Source organism: Aquarana catesbeiana, linkage group LG13 (genome assembly GCF_042186555.1).
Source record: "Aquarana catesbeiana isolate 2022-GZ linkage group LG13, ASM4218655v1, whole genome shotgun sequence".
Classification (NCBI taxonomy): Eukaryota; Metazoa; Chordata; class Amphibia; order Anura; family Ranidae; genus Aquarana; species Aquarana catesbeiana.
The window spans coordinates 10,374,574-10,400,206 of record NC_133336.1 but is presented as its reverse complement, the minus strand read 5'-3'; the positions used below and the strand labels follow the sequence as shown (position 1 = coordinate 10,400,206).

General features: G+C 41.1%; 1 protein-coding gene across 2 annotated transcripts in view; it reads left to right on the top strand.

The window, feature by feature from the left end:
- Positions 1-25,633, top strand: part of LOC141117058 (serine protease inhibitor A6-like) — a 65,897-nt gene that overhangs the window by 4,514 nt on the left and 35,750 nt on the right. For both annotated transcript variants that reach the window (XM_073609661.1, XM_073609662.1), the window contains exon 2: positions 18,677-19,336. In XM_073609661.1, the coding sequence (XP_073465762.1) occupies positions 18,700-19,336 (637 nt within the window). In that variant the 5' untranslated portion in view covers positions 18,677-18,699. The remainder of the gene's footprint in view (positions 1-18,676; positions 19,337-25,633) is intronic.

Below are 25,633 nucleotides of genomic sequence, written 5' to 3'. Positions count from 1 at the left end.
TGTTCCCTTAAAATACAGGGCCCATAATCAGTAGGCAAAAGGCTAGCATTCAGTCCCCTCCAAAAGCCTTTGTCCCGGGTGAGTCCATCACAATTTACTATTGTGTTTTGTTTTATATACAAATGTGATACACAATTAGTTGATTTATTTCATTCATGTGGTGTGTGTCATGAATTATTGCAATTGATGATATACAGTAGGTGTATGGGTGACTTGAAGTACTAGATATGAATGATGTATCTGAATTTATTATATACAGTGCCTTGCAAAAGTATTCACCCCCCCCTTGGCATTTTTTGTGTTTTGTTGCCTCACAACCTGGAATTGACATGGATTGTTTGAGGATTTGCATCATTTAATTTACAGAACATGCCCACAACTTTGAAGATGTTTCTTTTTTTATTGTGAAGCAAACAACAAATAGGACAAAATAACAGAAAAAGTCAATGTGCATAACTATTCACCCCCCTAAAGTCAATACTTTGTAGAGCCACCTTTTGCAGCTATCACAGCTCCAAGTCGCTTTGGATAAGTCTCTATTAGCTTGCCACATCTTACCACTGGGATTTTTGCCCATTCCTCCTTGAAACATTGCTCCAGCTCCTTCAAGTTGGATGGTTTGTGCTTGTGAACAGCAATCTTTAAGTATGACCACAGATTTTCTATTGGATTGAGGTCTGGGCTTTGACTAGGCCATTCCAACACATTTACATGTTTCCCCTTAAACCACTCACATGTTGCTTTAGCAGTGTGTTTGGGGTCATTGTCCTGCTGGAAGGTGAACCTCCGTCCTAGCCTCAAATCACACAGAGTGGTACAGGTTTTGCTCAAGAATATCCCTGTATTTAGCACCATCCATCTTTCTCTCAACCCTGACCAGTTTCCCAGTCCCGACTGCTGAAAAACATCCCCACAGCATGATGCTGCCACCACCATGTGGTCACTGTGGGAATGGTGTTCTTTGGGTGATGTGATGTGTTGGGTTTGCGCCAGACAGCGTTTTCTTTGATGGCCAAAAAGTTCAATTTTAGTCTCATCAGACCAGAGCACCTTCCTCCATACATTTTGGGAGTCTCCCACATGCCTTTTCACAAACTCAAAATGTGCCATTTTGTTTTTTGCTGAAAGTAATGTCTTTCTTCTGGCCACTCTGCCATAAAGCACAACTCTATGGAGCGTACGGCTTATTGTCATCCTATGTACAGATACTCCAGTCTCTGCTGTGGAACTCTGCAGCTCCTCCAGGGTTACCTTAGGTCTCTGTGCTGCCTCTCTGATTAATGCCCTCCTTGCCCGGTCCGTGAGTTTTGGTGTGCGGCCGTCTCTTGGCAGGTTTGCTGTTGTGCCATGTTCTTTCCATTTGGTTATGATAGATTTGATGGTGCTCCTAGGGATCATCAAAGATTTGGATATTTTTGTATAACCTAAGCCTGACTTGTACTTCTTAACAACATTGTCCCTTACTTGTTTGGAGAGTTCCTTGGTCTTCATGGCAGTGTTTGGTTAGTGGTGCCTCTTGCTTAGGTGTTGCAGCCTCTGGGGCCTTTCAAAAAGGTGTGTATATGTAATGACAGATCATGTGACACTTAGATTGCACACAGGTGGACATCATCTCACTAATTATGTGACTTCTGAAGGTAATTGGTTGCCCCAGAGCTTTTTATGGGCTTCATAAGAAAGGGGGTGAATACATACGCACATACCAATTATCAGTTTTTTATTTCTGAAAAATAGTTTTATGTATACATTTTTCTAATTTTACTTCACCAACTTAGACTGTTGTGTTCTGATCCATCACATATAATTCAGATTAAAAAAAAAATTGAACTAAAACTGTAATGTAACAAAATAGGTAAAAAGCCAAGGGGCGGGGGTAAATACTTTTGCAAGGCACTGTATAAACACAACATTTTTGTGCCATGTGATTCAATAACCAATTATATATCTTGTATCTATCCCTTATACATCTCTTGCCTCCAGTTTTTGGATTCATAATTCAGTTTGGCATAACTACCGCCCAGTAACATCATTAACTACTCACAGATACATTTGTAGAAAGATTTAAATTGTATTAGAATCATAAATAATACTATGTATGAATGTGAGTTAGGGAGCTTAGATTGTAAGCTCCTTGAGGGCAGGGACTGACGTGATTGTATAATATATACGTAAATCGCTGCGTAAATTGACGGCGCTATATAAAAGTACCTGGAAAATTAATAATAATAATAAATGCAAAGCAACAAAAGAAATGATTGTATGTTTACCTTCCCGGCATCCCGTGTATAAAAAAGCAGCCTTTTACATTCTCCCCAGCCGATGCAAGTATTCTACACTCGCTGTCCTTTTAGTTCCTCCCATTGGCTCCTATGTCACTACAGGATGTATGAGCTGGAGGGAGGAACCACATCAGCTGGTGGAGGGAGCAAGAATAAGGCTGGCTATACATTATACAATTGTCTTGTATCAATTTCCTTTAGATTTACCGAAACCATATCATATGAGGTAAAACCAAACACTTTCAATTTGTATTCAATAAGGCAGGCCCATGCACTATATAGTTGAAGGTAAATCTAAAGGAAATTGAACAGGAAAATTGTATAATGTATGGCCAGCTTTAGGTTTATCCCATGATGGAGCACCTGCAGTGCCCGGGGAAGAGAGATGCAGTGACTTTTCAATGCATGGGTTGCCAGAAAGTGAACATTAGCTTTGCTCCACAAACCATTTCTGTGTTTGTTTTTATTTATATCACTCTTATTTTACTATATACTGTATATACATGTACATAGTTGCCAACATTGTAAAAAAAAATTTTAGGGACACTTTTTTGGCTGTAGGCGGAGTCTTATTATAATTAGGGGGTGGGGCATGTGTTTGTAGGCGTGACATAGCAAAGATATATTTGTTTAGGAGATGTGTTTGAGTTTTGTAAATACTGCCCCCATTTTAACAGCACTGCCCATCATTACTTAATACGCCCCTTCTGTAGGCATCCACCCCTCACACGTGTCCATCAAGAACAAATCCGCCCCTTGCATTTCTCTTGACCTTATCCCCCAGGCCCCTAACATTCCATGACAAAAGTAATATACCCTTATTAGTTACATCAGCCATTGGGTACAACAAAGAGTTAAATGTGCATATACCAATGGGAGAGAAAAGGACCAAGGGGTCCCTTCCCGTCTAAATAACACACACACCACAGATAGTATTGCGAGTCTGAGATAAATGTACATGTAAAATGAGCCCGAGTTCAACCACGTTACCGACCAGGAAAGGACAGTGTTCTTGCTCCACCCAGTGGACGTTTGGAGAATGGACTGTAAAGTCTTATTTCTCAGATGCATTTCCTGTAGCGAAATAAATGACAAGGGGAAGGAGAGAGAGAAGTGCATATTCATAAGGGATAAGTCATCATATTCTGTGGCCAACAGGGCCCAGAAGAAAACAAAAAAACACCCCCAAACCGATAGGGGGACCAGTCCTCGCAGGACCATCCTGTGGGGGCTCAATAGCAGCTGTGAGGCTAATTGACTGTGCATGCCAGCAAACTTAGAGCTCAAAAATAACAAATCAATAAGGCTCTGTGTGGCACGTGAATATCAGACTGCATGAGCTGTCCCCACTGAATGTCTGAGGACTTGCAAAAGCACCTTTGAAGTGGATGTAGTCATCTGTATATGTCCCAATGTTGTTGGCGGTTGCTGCGCGAGCTGCCTCTCCCCTCTGTCGAGCCAATGCCTTGGGGTTATCAAAAAAGTGTGAATTGTTGTTGGCGATGACCTTTAACTTTGCAGGATAGAGCATAAACATTGAGGTCACGCAGCCTCCTTTTAATATCTATGAACTTAGATCTTTGCCTCTGGACTTCTGCAGAGAAGTCAGGGAACCGGGAGACTTTTGCATTATCAACCTTGAGTGTGCCAGCAGCCCTGGTCTTATTCAGGATGGCATCCCTGTCTTTGTAGTTCAGGAGAGGGAACAAAAAGGGTCTGGGTGGGGCAACCTGCGGTGGGGGTCTTGCAGGGACCCTGTGTGCCCTCTCCACAGCAAACATAGGCGAAAAAGCATCACGACCGAATGTGTCTGTAAGCCATGCTTCAATAAAAGCCACTGTGTTTTTGCCCTCTGCACTCTCTGGGATGCCTACCGCGCAAATATTATTTCTGCGTAAATGGTACTCCATGTCCTCTAAACGGGCCGCGTTAGCATTAGCCACAGATTGTATGTGACCAACATCTCTTTGCAGGGGTTTCCATTCATCCTCTAATGTGCCAATGTGGCCCTCCAGGGCAGATGTGCGCTTCCTCAATTTCTGCATGTCATACCTGACCAGGGATATCTCTACTTTCATTCCCTTTACCTCCCCTGTCAGATCAGCAATAGGTACATTACATGTAGTCACAGCAGTGAAAATGTCTCTTAATGTAGGCTCTGGGTCAGCTTCACCCTGTGGAGATGCCGCCGCCATTTTGGAGGCCTGCGGCCAATTACTCACTTGCAATGAGGCCCGGTTTTCGTCCAAGAGCCCGGGGACGCCATCCATTGATCCCATCTCCGGTTCACTATGTTCATCCCCAGAGTCCAGCTGCTGAGAAGGTGCCATGTCTTTTAGGGCTAAGTTCTTACCGAACAGCCGTTGCGCTGCCTCTTTTGCCGATCGGGGCGGAAGGCCGCCATCATGGCCGGGGGTGTTAGGCAGGGATTTGGCTCCCATTCCTCTCCTGGACATGGGCGCTTCAAAATATACTCAGACGGGCGTTGCAAATCCACCGCTGTATCGAATACAGGCAATCCCGGACTGGTGCAGTGAAGGATGGCGGTGCTTGGAGCAGGATTAGGCAGGATTCACAGCGGAGCCAGCTCAGGCACGTCCTACTGCATGCCGTATGTAGCCACACCCCCGGTCTTTAATGATTTTTAAAGATTGTGAAGACACATTAATTTCTAGAACAATCGTATAGACCACAGAAATACTCATTTTAAGCCTTAGGTGAGCTAATTTTCTTGTTACTTTAAAATCCCATGTTCTTACAACGTCCCCTTTTTCATCTCTAACTATATTTAAATGTTCTGGATCTAATATTTTTACAAAACATTGAAAAAGGTAATACAATTGATCTAAGGGATAAAGTATTTTCCTAGATCTTGACAGAGTATTAGTAACATCTCCAGACCGAACTGTTGAATCATTACCTTTTAAATATTTAGACCAGAAACTCCTCCCCAATATATTACATTCAAAAGTTCCAGTTCTGTTGTTTAATCTATAAGATCCCTGCATTTTAACAAAATTTGTTTTGGATTCTATTTTAACCTTGAGTTTAATATTATTGCTATGAACGAAATACAATTGCATACAGCAATCACATACCTGTCCTACACATACATATCCATACAAATCTTCTACTGTATTAATATCAACATATCTAGAATTATTATTTCTGTCATTTGTATTAAGATCTTTATCACTCTTGTCCTCTATATTGATATCAATATCTATATCTCTTTTGTTTCTGAATAATGTAATGACTTTGTTGTGTAAATCTTCAATCCTGTTAACCTCTGCATAGCTGGAACACTTTGTGATATATTTTACCACGGATAAAATTGTCACGAGAGAAAAGATGACTCCTGTGATGATGTCTTCTCTCTTTGAAACTTTTCTTTTCTTGTGCTGACATTTTTTCTTCTTTTTTGGAATCCATGATTTCTCCAGGTTAGATTATTATAATTAATTCCTAGGAAAAAGAAAAGCAGCATCATTTTTCTTGGAATATAAAGTTTGCATTAGTCAGTGTGCACCCACGTTTTTTGTTGTCTACGTGCATTTTTTGCTGAATTAAGAGGTCTTTGTACCTGTACCATTACCCCTTGACCATCCAAGATGTCAAATGGACCTTCCCAATTATTTTGCCACGGTCCACTTTTCCTGAAACTTTTTATCATGAGTTGACCTCCTTTCTCAAACTTAGATATGTGTGGAGGGACCATTTTTTGCATACAAGTAGCAGCATATGGCAAAATACTGTTCAGGTTGTCCTGTAACATCTGCAACCATTTTGTTTTCTCTATTGAAAAAACAGAAGCCCAATGTAGAAAATGTGAATGACTGCTCAAAATCAAACAGGCAATTATTTTTTTTTCTGATCCAGTGGCCCAGACACAGATCTAACATTTTACTTTTCTTTATTGGAGAGAAGCAATACAACCTAGTCTCGGATCTATCCCAACTAGCTTACTATAGAATGAGCTAGCGACAACACAATCATAATATAAACACTGTGCAGAGAGTAATATACCAAACTGTAGAGACATTGTGGTGCAAAAGGAGCACAAAACACTACAAAGATAAAACGCATGTTGATGTGATGAAATGTCATTTTCTGAATGGTATTCAATTCATTCTAAATGACACCCTAATATGCCTTCTCAAATCACAAGCATTGCAGTACAATACAATGAGCAGCATCACACTAACAATCATTGCTGTGTGCTGCCAAAAAAAGTTCATTGGGAAACACAAATGGCAAAGTAATTCCTTCCTGTCATTCATTCAAAAGAAGAATACTTTGTAGCTGAAAAACTGTACTTCTTACACTCATTAAAATAAATGGAACAACATCAACCCAAGTATTTCCTCTGTCTAACAACATTTTTGCAATCTTGGATTTGATAGTCCTATTCATTCTTTCCACAATACCTGCAGACTGTGGATGGTATGCTACATTAAATCTCTGTTCTATTCCCAAAATTTTACACATTGCCTGCATGATTTTACCTGTAAAATGGGATCCTCTGTCACTACTGAAGTTTGCTGGTATACCCCAAACTGGAAAAACATGATGAATCAACACCCTAGCAATGAAACCAATACAGGTTGAATCACTAATTCTCCATACAAAGCTGCTTCCTTAGCTAATTTGTCTGCTGTTCTATTGCCTCCAGCTAACTCACTATTGTCTTAAACAAAATGTATTCAGTTGCTAATTGAGTACAAAGCTGCTAATTACCCTCCTTTTCAGGTGAACTAAACCTCTCATTTTATCCACCTGAACAAAACAAAAATAAAAAAACATAATAATCATTAAAAGGAAAAATTAATAAAAAAAAATAAAAATCCAGAGGATTATCCTTGAAAATACTAAAAATATATCAAAGTCCTCTATAATATTCCAAACATAGTTACATAGTAGGTGAGGTTGAAAAATAGACACAAGTCCATCAAGTCCAACCTATGTGTGTGATTATATGTCAGTATTACCTTGTATTTCTCTGTATGTTGCGGTCGTTCAGGTACTTATCTAATAGTTTCTTGAAACTATCGATGCTCCCCGCTGAGACCACCACCTGTGGAAGGGAATTCCACATCCTTGCCACTCTTATGCCCTGTACACACGATTGGACATTGATCGGACATTCCGACAACAAAATCCATCAGACTTTTTCAGACGGATTTTGGGCCAAACTTGTCTTGCATACACACGGTCGCACAAAGTTGCCAGAAAATCCAATCGTTCTGAACGCGGTGACGTAAAACACGTACGTCGGGACTATAAATGGGGCAGTAGCCAATAGCTTTCGTCTCTTCATTTATTCTGAGCATGCGTGGCACTTTGTGTGTCAGATTTGTCTATACATGATCGGAATTTAAACGATCGGATTTTGTTGTCGGAAAATTTTATATCCTTCTCTCAAACTTTGTGTGTTGGAAATTCCAACGGAAAAAGTCCGATGTAGCCCACACACGATTGGAATTTCCAACAACACAATCCGATTGCACTTTTTCCATCGGAAAATCCGACCGTGTGTACAGGGCATTACAGTAAAGAACCCTCTACGTAGTTTAAGGTTAAACCTCTTTTCTTCTAATTTTAATGAGTGGCCACAAGTCTTGTTAAACTCCCTTCTGCAAAAATGTTTTAACCCTATTGTGGGGTCACCAGTCCGGTATTTGTAAATTGAAATCATATCCCCTCTCAAGCGTCTCTTCTCCAGAGAGAATAAGTTCAATGCTCGTAACCTTTCCTCATAACTAAGATCCTCCAGACCCTTTATTAGCTTTGTTGCCCTTCTTTGTACTCGCTCCATTTCCAGTACATCCTTCCTGAGTACTGGTGCCCAGAACTGGACAGCATACTCCAGGTGCGGCCGAACCAGAGTCTTGTAGAGCGGGAGAATTATCATTTTATCTCGGCCGCTGATCCTCTTTTAAATGCATGCCAATATTCTGTTTGCTTTGTTAGCAGCAGCTTGGCATTGCATGTCATTGCTGAGCCTATCATCTACTAGGACCCCCAGGTCCTTTTCCATCCTAGATTCTCCCAGAGGTTCTCCCCCCAGTGTATAGATTGCATTCATATTTTTGCCACCCAAATGCATTATTTTACATTTTTCTACATTGAACCTCATTTGCCATGTAGTTGCCACCCCATTAATTTGTTCAGATCTTTTTGCAAGGTTTCCACATCCTGGGGAAAAGTTATTGCCCTGCTTAGCTTAGTATCATCCGCAAATACAGAGATTGAACTGTTTATCCCATCCTCCAGGTCGGAAAAGCCAAATCTCTGAAACTCACATCATAACCTTTTTCATAGCAAAGAAACATTAACCAGACAATTCTTACCATCCATGCAGTTCACTTAAGGACTGCTACCATTGTTTTTCATATAAAACATAAGAGATGCACAAATTGCAAAATGAAGTGATTGAACACTGACTAAAAATCAGTATAACATCTAATTCTAAAATTTGGTGAAAAACGTGACACTTTGTCTCCAAACATAAAACTAAAAAAAAACTAAAAAAAGGAGGGGTAAAACACAAAAAAACAAATAGTGAAATTTTTTTTTTGAAAAAAGGGAAACAAATAGAAAAGTAAAAAGAAAAAATGTGTATATACAGTCCCGCAAAAACAGTGTTTAGAAACACAAACCATTAAGAAGATAAAAAACATCCAAAGGTGCTGTTGTAATTCTGACAACTATCCAAGGTATATCAGTCTCCAGAGTGCAGCGCTATTCACTTGTCAGACAGCCTGCTTATGTGGGATAATCCATATATATCAGATATCATGTATTTGACCACAGATCAGTTTCAACACTTCCAATGTTATACCCCGTTCAAGAGAGAGAGTGATAGATAGCCGGATGGCCCCTTACCGGGAATGGTGGACTCTTATCACAGGAGTCAAACTCACCTTGTACCAAGAGAGAAAAAATGGCTTCATTACACAGACACCTCCATGCAGGGATCACTTGTATGGTGTAGCCTTTGGGAGGGTATCTGGTTGTTCACCTCTGATCAGCTGCTCTAATCCATCCATATACGGAGGGATTATTGAATGTTGCCAATTACCTGTAAGGAGGGATTAGAGCACCTGATCAGAGGTGAACAACCAGATACCCGCCCAAACTTCATAACGCCTTGGTATAGTTTTCGGATAATACAACCACTTTTGCATGTCATTATCAGCCATCAAACAAAACCTGGCTATGTGACCCTCTCAATTGCAAACAAAACATTTAAGAGTTGGTCTTCTTGCATAAACCTTTCTCTGAGCATATGGCGATGAAAACTTACATTTTTTGCATAATATTACTATTATTGAAATCAACAGACTTCACGCTTTCATTGTGTGAGGAAATACTAGTCTAGATAGAAGTCTCCACTATTTCAACTCCTGAATTAATTTCAAGCGCATTTACCACACTTTCATTGATCAGATCTCCAACATTGATTCTCACCATAGCAACATCACTAACACTCGCATCTGACTTTCCTACATGTCCAAGAGCCCCCATCTGTGCTATGCTCTGAGCATGTGTGGAAGACTGAGCTTCCAATAATTCCTTTCTAAGCAAATTTATAATATTCTCATTTTCAAGCTCTTTCTGTGCCAAAAAGGTAATACAATTTTCTCTTTCTTTAAACAATTCCAATAATGTATTCATATTCTGTTCCAATTCACCTTTCTCAGTCAGATATTGTTCAATATATAAATTCTGATGTGTTTGTGCATTTTGACCACCTGACTTGTGCACTACACAAATCTTATGATCTTCTGAGTCATCATAAACCATTGAATTAAATACCGTAACTAACTTCATTACATTACGTAATATCTTTTTTGTTTTAGCCAATGAGAATTTAACCTTATCAATTTCAGTATTTACCTGTAAGCATTGCTGAAACATAGATTTCCACAAAACAGCATCTGATACATGATTGGCTAGACCTTCAAACTCCAAAATACTTTCATTTGCTACAAAATCCATGGTTTTCTACTCACCGAAAATAAAACTGTTTCTGTTCTGCGATGAACTCAATTAACCGTCAAGACTTCTGATTTCCACTTGAAATTCTTAGGTCTTCACAATCATCAATCGATCGATTTTTTCCTCTAGGTTTGTTCAATATTTGCAAAGTTACTTTCTGTTCATCACCTTCTCTCCTCTGATCAAAGGAAGGAAGTGGAAAAAAAACTTCCGCCAAGTTTAATAGTCTGGCTGGCTGAGCCAAATGTAAAAGTAGCTTAACCAATTCCTGACCGGTGCACGCTGATGTACGTTGGCAGAATGGCACGGCTGGGCAAATGGGCGTACCTGTACATCCCTTTAAATTTGCCGCCGTGCCATCGCGTGAGCGCCGCCAGCGGTGCGCGCGCTGGCCAGGACCTCCGTGAGTCGGCTTGCGGGTCCCGCGCACTCAATCGCTGCGGGGATACCCGCGATTGCCTCATGAAGAGGAAGAACGGGGAGATGCTAATGTAAACAAGCATTTCCCCGTTCTGTCTAGTGACAGTGTCACTGATCTCTGCTCCCTGTGATCGGGAGCAGACATCAGTGACATGTCACAAGTAGCCACGCCCCCACAGTTAGAATCACTCCCCAGGACATACTTAACCTTTTCACTCCCCCCCTAGTGGTTAACCCCTTCACTGCCAGTGTCATTTACACAGGAATCAATGCATTTGTATAGCACTGATTGCTGTATAAATGACAATGGTCCCAAAAATGTGTCAAAAATGTCCGATGTGTCCGCCATAATGTCACAGTCATGATAAAAATCACTGATCGCCGCCATTACTAGTAAAAATAAATTATTAATAAAAATGCCATAAAACTATCCCCTATTTTGTAAACGCTATAACTTTTGCGCAAACCAATCAATAAACGCTTATTGCAATTTTTTATTACCAAAAATATGTAGAATACATATCGCCCTAATCTGAGGAAAAAAAATGATTTTATATATTTTTGGGGATATTTATTATAGCAAAATGTAAAAAATAATGCTTTTTTTCAAAATTGTCGCTCTTTTTTTGTTTATAACGCAAAACATAAAAACTGCAGGGGTGATCAAATACCACCAAAAGAAAGCTCTATTTGTTGGAAAAAAAGCACGTCAATTTTGTTTGGGAGCAACGTCGCACGACCGCACAATTGTCAGTTAAAGTGACGCAGTGCCGAATCGCAAAAAGTGCTCTGGTCTTTGCCCAGCAAAATGGTCCGGGGCTTAAGTGGTTAATATTGCAAAAGCTTTGAAATGATGATTGTGTGACAAATTTCTGAATTATGTCTGAGTCCGCTTAAATCAAACTGTGTGATTTTATTTTCACACAAAAGTTACAAAAATACTTACAAAAATAGTACATTAATATTCATAATTAGTGTTGCTTCATATATGATCAAAAAGTTTGAGATATAGTTCGTTTGTTTCAAAGATATGAAAAAGTTCTTTAACACAGGTGAGACCATGTGCTTCTGGAATTCAAAGATGGCCGATTAACCCTTTGTGTGCTGAAGAAAGTCTGTATGCTGTAGAAATAGATGTGATGTAGATGGCAGGCAAGAAGATAAGAGCCCTTTCTTCATAACGCTTTGTCCTTTTATGAGCTCTGATTTCCTTGTTAAAATTGGCGCTGAAAAATACACACTCCCTTTTCTCTCCCTACTCCTCCCATCCAAGGGTGGGGGTCAAGAGTATGTAAAATTTGACCATTATGTCTGATTAGTTCCAGATTCTGACACAGGATGAGAGGGTGATGGGAATGACCTTTCACAGCACATTATTTCTAAAACATAAATATCCATTACATAGACATTCCTTCATGAAAATACAATCAGTTATATCAATCAAAAATAATCTGACAGCGTCTTGAAATTGAGAACTCAGTTCAAATGTCACCATCTGTAAACCATTAGCTCAATAGACTCACATTCACACTATTAAAGGAGAACTCTACAGAGATATATTTTTTAAAACCAAATAAAATTTTGAATATTAAGAATATAACAGTACTGTGTACACCACCAGAAATGTAGTAGCAACTGCACTATGGCTGCACTGTAGAAGTGTAGTAGAAACAGTACACCACAGAATGCACTGTAGATATAGGCTACACTGGATGCAGAGTATATATATATCTATATATATAGATAGATATATAGATATATATATCTATATATCTATCTATATATATATAGATATATAGATAGATATATAGATATATATCTATATATCTATATATATAGATATATATATACTAGACTGTATATATACATTAATACACCGCCTGAAGTATATTAGAAATAGTACACCACGGAATGAACTGTCGATATAGGCTACACTATATATATATATATATATATATATATATATATATATATATATATATATATTAGACTGACTGCATATATATATATATATCAAATACACTGCCACTAACTGAATAACCTGCCTGCTTAATCTAAATCAAGCTATCTCTCCATCCACACCAACAACACTACACAGGGCCACTGTGTAGGCAGCCTTATATAGTGTGGGGCGAGGACTTAGTCCCCCTGAGCCATGATTGGCCAAAGGCACCCTGCCTTTGGCCAATTATGGCTCACTTAGCAGAGGGCGCTGGGATTGGCCAAAGCAAGCAGGTCAGGTGCATGCTTTGGCCATTCATCAAACAGCAATGCACTGCACTCCACCCAGTGCACACTGGGTGGAGAAGGGGATGGAACCAATAGCAGCACATGCTATGTATGGAAATGTATGGAATGGTTGTGATGTGCCCAAATAGTGCAAATGATTGTGTGCACTCCAAACTGAAGAGTTTAATATCAGTGCACAAATATGGGGCTGTGTCAGTGGTATCACTGAAAGGAAAAATGTCACTGCATTGGTAGTGCCACTGGAAGGAAAAAATGTCTCTATGTCATTAATGTCAGTGAAAGGAAAAATGTTACTGCTTAGGTGGTGTCACTAGAAGGAAAACATGTCTCTGTGTTAGTGATATCACTGGATGGAAAAAACATCTCTGTGTTAGTGTTGTCACTGGTAAGAGAAAATGTCCCAACACCTGTGGTTTTACTGGAAGAAAAAATGCCCCTATGTCAGTAGTGACATTGGAAGGAAAAATGTCACTACATAGGTGGTGTCACTGTACAGAAAAAATGTCTATGTGTCGTTGGGGTCAGGCCCATTATTATAAAATGCTAAGAGCCGGTTCACACTGGGACGACTTGTCAGGCGACCTAGTCACCTGACAAGTCGCCTCCAGTTCTGTACAATGGAACCGTTCTAATAGGAGCGACGCAAGTCGCTCCAACTTAGAAAAAAGGTTCCTGTACTTCTTTTGGGGCGACTTGCATAGACTTCTATACAGAAGTTGTTTTGCAAGTTGCCGTGGCAGTCGTGTGCAGGTCGCCTCGGTGAGGCGACCTGCAAGTCGTGCCGCTTCTAGTGTGAACCGGCACTAATAGGCTGGATAGAATTTCTCTGAGGCTTTCTCTGTATTTGCTCAGGAAAATCTGTCCTGCTGCTGGCTAATTTATATCAAACCCTTTAAAAGCATTAGGAAATCACAGATGATAAAGCAGTGTACAAATTGGTCAGCAGGAGGACAGAGTTAATAAAGAAGAACTAGCCAAAATGTACTAGAGACACAAGGCACAGATACGTGTTTTCCTACAAGAAGTAAGAGACTGCAGAGGTGATATAAATAAAGCAGGATGGGAGCAAAAGATTACTCTTTGCCTGGGACTCAGGAAGCCATACCTGAGAGAGCTGCTGATCTGAAGTTTGTTTTGTGAGAGAAAGAAAAGGTTGCATGAAAATTAAAAAAAACAGAAAATAAATCCTTGCCATCCAGGCATTAACTAAACATTTCATTTTCCTAACTCACAGGTGAAGGGCTTCTCCAAGTCACCCACAAAACAAAGATAATGCAAACCTTTTCTTTCTCTCACAAAACAAATTTCAGATCAGTAGCTCTCTCAGGTATGGCTTCCTGAGTCCCAGGCCAAGAATAATCTTTTGCTCCCTTCCTGCTTTATTTATACCACCTGTTGGTGGACACAAGTGGACCATAAAATCTGGTGCAGAACCAATCTTACTAAGGGGGTTTGTAAAACCTGGACCGGATTCCACCTTAGTTCCCTGCACATGAACGCATGTGAAGTGAAACATAACGTCCATTAATCACCTCACCTTTTATAATGTCACAATAGTTACATAGTTAATTTGGTTGAAAAAAGACCATCTAGTTCAATCAACAAAGAATTTTTTTTTAAAAAAAGGACACCCACACACAAATTGAAAGCTAATTATATCCCCCTTATGTATTTATACATGGTGATCATATCCCCCTTATGTATTTATACATAGTGATCATTTCCCCCTTATGTAAAATAAAATAAATAATACTGGGAATTTGCTATAGGCCCCCTAACCTGAGGGAGGAGTGGGAGATGGATCTCCTATCACAAGTTGGATTAGCAGAAAGGATGGGAAGTGTTATCATAATGGGACTACAAACCTTGCTAGAAGGCATGAATTGGGATAAAATATTAGGAACAAAGAACACGGAGGAGAGATGGGTTTGCTTTAAAAGCATATTAAATAAGGGCATTAGCCAATGTATCCCACTGGGTAATAAATTTAAAAGAGCGAACAAAAGTCCTGGATGGTTTAACTCCAATGTAAAAATGCATATAAAAGCAAAGGAGAAGGCCTTCAAAAAATACAAGGTTGAGGGATCAGCATTCAGACTTTATAAAGAATGCAACAAGAAATTCAAGGGTGCAATTAGGGCAGCTAAGATAGAACATGAAAGACACATAGCGAAGGAGAGCAAAAAAAATCCCAAGAAATTCTTTTAATATGTAAACAGTAAAAAAGGGAGGACAGACCATATTGGCCCCATAAAGAATGAGGAAGGACATCTGGTTACAAAGGATGGGGAGATGACGAAGATATTGAATTTATTCTTCTCCTCAGTCTTCACAAAGGAATCGGGGGGCTTCAGTAACCAAAACTGCAGTGTTTATCCTCATGACACATCACAGGAAGCACCTCCATGGTTAACAGAGGACAGAATTAAAATTAGACTTAGGAAAATGAACATTAATAAATCACCGGGACCAGATAGCTTGCATCCGAGGGTACTTAGGGAACTCAGTCAAGTAATTGCCAGACCATTGTATCTAATTTTTACTGACAGTCTACTGACTGGAATGGTACCAAGTGATTGGAGAAAAGCCAATGTAGCACCAATATTTAAAAAGGGCCCAAAATATATCCCTGGGAATTACAGACCAGTTAGCCTAACATCAATAGTATGCAAGCCCTTGGGGGGGATGATAAGGGACTATATACAAGATTTTAGTAATGAGAACGGTATAATTAGCAGTAATCACCTTCTATGAGGAGGTGAGTTGCCATCTAGATAAAGGAAGGCCCGTTGACGTGGTGTATCTGGATTTTGCAAAAGCATTTGACACAGTTCCCCATAAACGTTTACTGTACAAAATAAGGTCCGTTGGCATGGACCATAGGGTGAGTACATGGATTGAAAACTGGTTACAAGGGCGAGTTCAGAGGGTGGTGATAAATGGGGAGTACTCAGAATGGTCAGGGGTGGGTAGTGGGGTCCCCCAGGGATCTGTGGTGTGACCAATCCTATTTAATTTGTTCATAAACGACCTGGAGGATGGGATAAACAGTTCAATCTCTGTATTTGCAGATGATACTAAGCTAAGCAGGGCAATAACTTCTCCCCAGGATGTGAAAACCTTGCAAAAAGATCTGAACAAATTAATGGGGTGGGCAACTACATGGCAAATGAGGTTTAATGTAGAAAAGTGTAAAATAATGCATTTGGGTGGCAAAAATATGAATGCAATCTATACACTGAGGGGGGAGAACCTCTGGGGGAATCAAGATGGAAAAGGACCTGGGGGTCCTAGTAGATGATTGGCTCAGCAATGGCATGCAATGCCAAGCTGCTGCTAACAAAGCAAACAGAATATTGACATGCATTAAAAAGGGGATCAACTCCAGAGATAAAACGATAATTCTCCCGCTCTACAAGACTCTGGTCCAGCCGCACGTAGAGTATGCTGTCTAGTTCTGGGCACCAGTCCTCAGGAAGGATGTATTGGAAATGGAGCGAGTACAAAGAAGGGCAACAAAGCTAATAAAGGGTCTGGAAGATCTTAGTTATGAGGAAAGGTTGCGAGCACTGAACTTATTCTCTCTGGAGAAGAGACACTTGAGAGGGGATATGATTTCAATATACAAATACTGTACTGGAGACCCCATAATAGATAAAACTTTTTCACAGAAGGGAGTTTAACAAGACTCGTGGCCACTCATTCAAATTAGAAGAAAAAAGGTTTAACCTTAAACTACGTAGAGGGTTCTTTACTGTAAGAGCAGCAAGGATGTGGAATTCCCTTCCACAGGCTGTGGTCTCAGTGGGGGGCATCAATAGTTTAAAAAAACTATTAAATAAGCACCCGAACGACCGCAGCATACAGGGATATACAATGTAATACTGACACATAATCACACACATAGGTTGGACTTGATGGACTTGTGTCTTTTTTTAACCTCACCTAATATGTAACTGAACTATATGTATTTATACATGGAGATCATATCCCCAACATTTTGGCTAGGGCAAGACAAGCAGTAAAGCCTGGCAGCTTCACATACATCTCTCTACTGCACATCCGTGAAGAATGCTGCGCGTTGTGAATGTGCTGGCAGAGTGGGAAGGAGGAGGGGGGCTGAACCTCTGGCTGAGTTCTGGCTTGGCGAACTCAATCAAAAGTGGGAGCAGGTACCTATCAAAACCAAGTACCCGCTCCCTGCCACCCACGAAAGGTGCAAATTGTGGCAGCGAATGGGGGGGAACAAGTGGAGCTTCCCCTTTTGGGTGTTGCTCCGCTTTCAATCTCATTTGCCACTTAGTTGCCTAATTAGACAGAGCATTGAGGTCGGCTTGTAAATTGGAGACATCCTGTAAGGACGTTATTCCACTGCATATCTTGGTGTCATCTGTAAAGACTGAAATCCCAGGCCCTATATCATTTATAGAACATATTAAAAAGTAGGGGCCCAAACACTGAACCCTGGGGTGCGCCACTGATAACCTTAGACCATTCAGAGTAAGAATCATTAACAACTACTCTCTGAATTTGGTCTTTTAGCCAGTTTTCTATCCATTTACAGGCTGCTTTTCCCTTGAGCCTTGAGTGTCCTAATCCTAAAAAAATCCCTACCAACATATAATCAAATAAATGTGAAAAGCCCCTAAACCCCCAACCCCCCCCCCCCCTCGCCCCTTAAAATAGCTCTCTTTGTAAGGGAAGTCTAGTAGGAAATAAAAGTATTAGCTCTGCAAAAGCAGGGGCTAGCAATCAATTGTTTTACTGACACAGTTAAGTCCTAAAAAAGACTGTTGGGTTGAATGAAGAACCATAAACACAAGTGGGAGTTACAAACAAGACCCCACCACTGCAATTTACCAATGTAAATCAGGTTTTCAGCTTTCCCTATCCTGGACTACTACAGACATCCCCCAATCTCAATAACATAAGAGGGAGGTGTTCTTTAGTCCAGTAGGGAGAACTGGAAAGGACTGAAAACAATTCTAGGGATTTGAGTGCAGCAGAGGCAGCAATGACAGCTCACTGCAGGAAGTTAGGAGCTCAATGGATTTTTGACAGATTAACAATTTTAATAAACCTGCAGCATTCTGAAGTGACAAAACATTGGGAAATGTGGAAGTATTCCAAATATTTAATGATTTTTTTTTTTTACTTATTTTGCCCAGACATACATTTTAAGGCCTCCATGATGATTTTAGAAGTCTTGAGATCCTGTCATGTTACACTTATGCCCCGTACACACGGTCGGACTTTGTTCGGACATTCCGACAACAAAATCCTAGGACTTTTTCTGACGAATGTTGGCTCAAACTTGTCTTGCATACACACGGTCACACAAAGTTGTCAGAAAATCCGATCGTTCTAAACGCGGTGACGTAAAACACATATGTCGGGACTATAAACGGGGCAGTGGCCAATAGCTTTCATCTCTTTATTTATTCTGAACATGCGTGGCACTTTGTCCGTTGGATTTGTGTACACACGATCGGAATTTCCGACAACGGATTTTGTTGTCGGAAAATTTTATATCCTGCTCTCAAACTTTGTGTGTCGTAAAATCCAATGGAAAATGTGTGATGGAGCCCACACACGGTCGGAATTTCCGACAACAAGGTCCTATCACACATTTTCCGTCGGAAAATCCGACCGTGTGTACGGGGCATAAGTCTTATAAGTGGCTGAAAACAAAGACTCAACTAACACATTGTCATTATTACCTGCAGGTGAGCGTCTGTACTGACAAGACATGAAGTTCCTCCTAATTTTGCTTTTGCTCATCCTGGTCATAACTGCTTCAGTTGAACACAAATCTAAAGAGTCTCATGAAGATGCTGAAGGTGGAAAGAAAGCCCAAGCACTAAAAGAAGCAGTAAAAGGAAATACTGAATTTGCCTTTAATTTCTTCAAGCATCTGGCCTCTGTGTCTTCTCAGGGCAAGGATTCACCACCCAAAAATATTGTTTTGTCACCTTTCAGTATTTCTTCTGCTTTTTCCATGCTGTTGTTGGGCGCCCGATCAAAGACCCACCAGGAAATCCTGGAAGGTTTGAGCCTGAGCAACAAAAACTCCACAGAAAGTGAGCTCCACCAGGCTTATTCCACTCTTCTCCATCTGCTGAATGAACCAAAAAGCAGCCTTCAAGTTGACATCGGCAATGCCCTCTTTGTACAGCAGACACTGACCTTGCTGAAGAGCTTTAAAGATGATTTAAAGAATCTTTATCATGCTGAAATTAGGAAGACCAATTTCAATGACCTACAAGAGGCTACAAAAGAAGTGAATGAATATGTGAAGAATAAAACTGAAGGCAAAATTAAGGAACTCGTACAAGAATTTCCTGCAGATACCAAGTTGGCCCTGGTCAACTATGTTCTGTTTAAGGGTAAGAAGAGAGCCACAGGATCTGGAGTAGATGATTACATATGTAGTGCTACCCGAGGAGAGGTTGCTGTAGATTACCCCAGGTCTTACCTGCTAGCTAGGGATGAGCCGAACACCCCCGGTTCGGTTCGCACCAGAACCTGCGAACGGACCAAAAATTCGCACAAACGTTAGAACCCTATTGAAGTCTATGGGACTCGAACGTTCAAAATCAAAAGTGCTCATTTTAAAGGCTAATTTGCATGGTATTGTCCTAAAAAGTGTTTGGGGACCTGGGTCCTGCCTCAGGGGACATGTATCAATGCAAAAAAAAGTTTTAAAAACGGACGTTTTTTCAGGAGCAGTGATTTTAACCAGTTCCCGACCGGCTCCTATAGATATACATCGGCAGAATGGCACGGCTGCGCAAACTAACGTACCCGTTCGTCCTCTCTGTGAGTCGGGTCGCAGGTCCCACGGGCATACCCGCGATCGCCTCACGGAGAGGACGAACGGGGAGATGCTAATGTAAACAAGCATCTCCCAGTTCTGCCTAGTGACAGTGTCACTGATCTCTGCTCCCTGTGATTGGGAGCAGAGATCAGTGACGTGTCACAAGTAGCCACGCCCCCACAGTTAGAATCACTCCCCAGGACATACTTAACCCCTACACTCCCCACTAGTGGTTAACCCCTTCACTGCCAGTGTCATTTACACAGGAATCAATGCATTTGTATAGCACTGATTGCTGTAAAAATGACAATGGTCCCAAAAATGTGTCAAAAATGTCCGATGTGTCTGCCATAATGTCACAGTCATGATAAAAATCACTGATCGCCACCATTACTAGTAAAAATAAATTATTAATAAAAATGCCATAAAACTATCCCCTATTTTGTAAACGCTATAACTTTTGCGCAAACCAATCAATAAACGCTTATTGCAATTTTTTATTACCAAAAATATGTAGAATACATATCGTCCTAAGCTGAGGAAAAAAAATGTTTTTATATATTTTTGGGGATATTTATTATAGCAAAATGTAAAAAATAATGCTTTTTTTCAAAATTGCCTAGTAATTTTGGCCTGAAGGGCCTGCTATGGAATTTAGGGGGACCCCCACGTCATTTTTTTTTTTTTTTTTTAAATTTTGGTTCGGGGTTCCCCTGTGGGGAATTCCCATGCCGTTTTTATCAATGAACTTCTATGTGTATTGTCGGACCGGCAATGCATTAATAGCCGCGAGTAGTTTTAAATGACTTTTTTTCCTTTGAAATGTCATTTTGCTGTCAGACTGCTCTAAACACGGGAAACATGCGCCCCTTTACAGGCATACTATAGACACCCCCCAGCTACGAAATTTAAAGAGATATTACACTTTTATTGTTTCACTTTTAGCATTATTAAAATCCCTGCTCCCCAAAAAACGGCCGTTTTTAAAACTTTTTTTTGCATTGATCCATGTCCCATGGGGCAGGACCCAGGTCCCCAAACACTTTTTATGACAATACCATGCATATAAGCCTTTAAAATTAGCACTTTTGATTTCTCCCATAGACTTTTATAGGGTGTTCTGTGGCATTCGAATTTGCCGCGAACACCCCAAATTGTTCGCTGTTCGGCGAACTTGCGAACAGCCGATGTTCGAGTCGAACATTAGTTCAACTCGAACTCGAAGCTCATCCCTAGGAAGGAGTGACTGATGCCATTGAGCCGAGGGAAGAGGCCATGTTGGCAGCTGCTTTGCCAGACAAAGTACCCTGAGCCTGGGTGAGAGAGGATGAGGAGGATGAGGACGGCTTGGTCATCCACTCGACCAAGTCTTCCGCATGTTGCGGCTCAACGCGGCCAGCTGCCGAAAAAAAGGACAAGCGTGTCCCAGGGCCATGTGCTGATGAGGATGCACCGTCTCCACGACCAACACTGTTGCCTCTAGACACAGAGCCTTCTTGCCCTCTTTTATTGGCTTGTGACTGTCTGCCTCTCCTTGTTGACCTTCCAGACATACTAATGGCCTGCAGTGAGATGTAGCTGCACAAAGCTGGGATGTATATATATACTGATACTGCAGTTAGCAGAATCAACTGCCTGCCTGTAGTATTATTAGTATGAGAACACCAGCAATTGTCTTCAGGTAGCTTTAGGTGCACACTGTGCAGAGGACACAGTACACTAACTCTAAATACTGTAACTGCCTGCCTGTGGTATTAATGGGAGCAGAACAACAGCAAATGTCTTCAGGTAGCTTTAGGTGCACACTTTGCAGAGGACGCAGTAAACTAACTGTAAATACTGTAGCTGCCAGCCTGTGGTTAATAGGATCAGAAGAACACCACTAATTTTCTTCAGGTAGCTTTAGGTGCCCACTGTGCAGAGGACACAGTGCACTAACTGTAAATATTGTAGCTGCCTGCCTGTGGTATTAATAGGAGCAGAACAACAGCAATTGTCTCCAGGTAGCTTTAGGTGCACACTATGCAGAGGATGCACTACACTAACTGTAAATACTGTAGCTGCCTGCCTGTGGTATTAATAGGAGCAGAACAACAGCAATTGTCTCCAGGTAGCTTTAGGTGCACACTATGCAGAGGATGCACTACACTAACTGTAAATGCTGTAGCTGCATGCCTGTGGTATTAATAGGAGCAGAACAACAGCAATTGTCTCCAGGTAGCTTTAGGTGCACACTATGCAGAGGACGCACTACACTAACTGTAAATACTGTAGCTGCCTGCCTGTGGTATTAATAGGATCAGAAGAACACCACTAATTTTCTTTAGGTAGCTTTAGGTGCACACTGTGCAGAGGACACAGTGCACTAACTGTAAGTACTGTAGCTGCCTGCCTGTGGTATTAATAGGAGCAGAACAACAGCAATTGTCTTCAGGTAACTTTAGGTGCTCACTGTGCAGAGGACGCACTACACTAACTGTAAATGCTGTAGCTGCCTGCCTGTAGTATTAATAGGATCAGAAGAACACCACTAATTTTCTTCAGGTAGCTTTAGGTGCACACTGTGCAGAGGATGCACTGCACTAACTGTAAATACTGTAGCTGCCTGCCTGTGGTATTAATAGGATCAGAAGAACACCACTAATTTTCTTCAGGTAGCTTTAGGTGCACACTGTGCAGGGGACGCACTACACTAACTTGTAAATACTACAGCTGCCTGTGGTACTGTACTAATAAGATCAGAAGAACACCACTAATTTTCTTCAGGTAGCTTTAGGTGCACATTGTGCAGAGGACGCACTACACTAACTTGTAAATACTACAGCTGCCTGTGGTACTGTACTAATAGGATCAGAAGAACACCACTAATTTTCTTCAGGTAGCTTTTGAGGACGCACTACACTAACGTGTAAATACTGCAGCTGCCTGCGGTACTGTACTAATAGGATCAGAAGACCACCACTAATTTTCTTCAGGTAGCTTTAGGTGCACATTGTGCAGAGGATGCACTACACTAACTTGTAAATACTACAGCTGCCTGTGGTACTCTACTAATAGGATCAGAAGAACACCACTAATTTTCTTCAGGTAGCTTTAGGTGCACACTGTGCAGAGGACACATCACACTAACTTGTAAATACTGCAGCTGCCTGTAGTACTGTACTAATAGGATCAGAAAAACACCACTAATTTTCTTCAGGTAGCTTTAGGTGCACACCGTGCAGAGGACGGACTACACTAACTTGTAAATGCTGCAACTGCCTGCGGTACTGTACTAATAGGATCAGAAAAACACCACTAATTTTCTTCAGGTAGCTTTAGGTGCACACTGTGCAGAGAACACACAACACTAATGCCCCGTACACACGGTCGGATTTTCCGACGGAAAATGTGTGATAGGACCTTGTTGTCGGAAATTCCGACCGTGTGTAGGCTCCATCACACATTTTCCATAGGATTTTCCGACACACAAAGTTTGAGAGCAGGATATAAAATTTTCCGACAACAAAATCCGTTGTCGGAAATTCCAATTGTGTGTACACAAATCCGACGGACAAAGTGCCACGCATGCTCAGAATAAATAAAGAGATGAAAGCTATTGGCCACTGCCCCGTTTATAGTCCCGACGTACGTGTTTTACGTCACCGCGTTTAGAACGATCGGATTTTCCGACAACTTTGTGTGACCGTGTGTATGCAAAACAAGTTTGAGCCAACATCCGTCGGAAAAAATCCTAGGATTATGTTGTCGGAATGTCCGAACAAAGTCCGACCGTGTGTACGGGGCATCACTGTAAATACTGTAGCTAATAGAACTAATAGGATCAGAAGAACACCAGCAATTTTCTTCAGGTAGCTTTAGGTGCACACTGTGCAGAGGACGCACTACACTAACTGTAAATACTGTAGCTGCCTGCCTGTGGTATTAATAGGATCAGAAGAACACCACTAATTTTCTTCAGGTAGCTTTAGGTGCACAGTGTGCAGGGGACGCACTAAACTAAATTGTAAATACTGCAGCTGCCTGTGGTACTGTACTAATGAGATCAGAAGAACACCACTAATTTTCTTCAGGTAGCTTTAGGTGCACACTGTGCAGAGGACGCACTACACTAACTTGTAAATACTACAGCTGCCTGTGGTACTGTACAAATAGGATCAGAAGAACACCACTAATTTTCTTCAGGTAGCTTTAGGTGCACACTGTGCAGAGGACGCACTACACTAACTTGTAAATACTACAGCTGCCTGTGGTACTGTACTAATAAGATCAGAAGAACACCACTAATTTTCTTCAGGTAGCTTTAGGTGCACACTGTGCAGAGGACGCACTACACTAACTTGTAAATACTACAGCTGCCTGTGGTACTGTACTAATAAGATCAGAAGAACACCACTAATTTTCTTCAGGTAGCTTTAGGTGCACATTGTGCAGAGGACGCACTACACTAACTTGTAAATACTACAGCTGCTTGTGGTAATGTACTAATAGGATCAGAAGAACACCACTAATTTTCTTCAGGTAGCTTTAGGTGCACACTGTGCAGAGGACGCACTAAACTAACTTGTAAATACTGCAGCTGCCTGCGGTACTGTACTAATAGGATCAGAAGAACACCACTAATTTTCTTCAGGTAGCTTTAGGTGCACACTGTGCAGAGGACGCACTACACTAACTTGTAAATACCACAGATGCCTGTGGTACTGTACTAATAAGATCAGAAGAACACCACTAATTTTCTTCAGGTAGCTTTAGGTGCACACTGTGCAGAGGACGCACTACACTAACTTGTAAATACTACAGCTGCCTGTGGTACTGTACTAATAAGATCAGAAGAACACCACTAATTTTCTTCAGGTAGCTTTAGGTGCACATTGTGCAGAGGACACACTACACTAACTTGTAAATACTACAGCTGCTTGTGGCAATGTACTAATAGGATCAGAAGAACACCACTAATTTTCTTCAGGTAGCTTTAGGTGCACACTGTGCAGAGGACGCACTAAACGAACTTGTAAATAATGCAGCTGCCTGCGGTACTGTACTAATAGGATCAGAAGAACACCACTAATTTTCTTCAGGTAGCTTTAGGTGCACACTGTGCAGAGGACACACTAAACTAACTTGTAAATACTGCAGCTGCCTGTAGTACTGTACTAATAGGATCAGAAAAACACCACTAATTTTCTTCAGGTAGCTTTAGGTGCACACCGTGCAGAGGACGGACTACACTAACTTGTAAATGCTGCAACTGCCTGCGGTACTGTACTAATAGGATCAGAAAAACACCACTAATTTTCTTCAGGTAGCTTTAGGTGCACACTGTGCAGAGGACGCACAACACTAACTGTAAATACTGTAGCTAATAGGACTAATAGGATCAGAAGAACACCAGCAATTTTCTTCAGGTAGCTTTAGGTGCACACTGTGCAGAGGACGCACTACACTAACTTGTAAATGCTGCAACTGCCTGCGGTACTGTACTAATAGGATCAGAAAAACACCACTAATTTTCTTCAGGTAGCTTTAGGTGCACACTGTGCAGAGAACACACAACACTAATGCCCCGTACACACGGTCGGATTTTCCGACGGAAAATGTGTGATAGGACCTTGTTGTCGGAAATTCCGACCGTGTGTAGGCTCCATCACACATTTTCCATAGGATTTTCCGACACACAAAGTTTGAGAGCAGGATATAAAATTTTCCGACAACAAAATCCGTTGTCGGAAATTCCAATCGTGTGTACACAAATCCGACGGACAAAGTGCCACGCATGCTCAGAATAAATAAAAAGATGAAAGCTATTGGCCACTGCCCCGTTTATAGTCCCGACGTACGTGTTTTACGTCACCGCGTTTAGAAC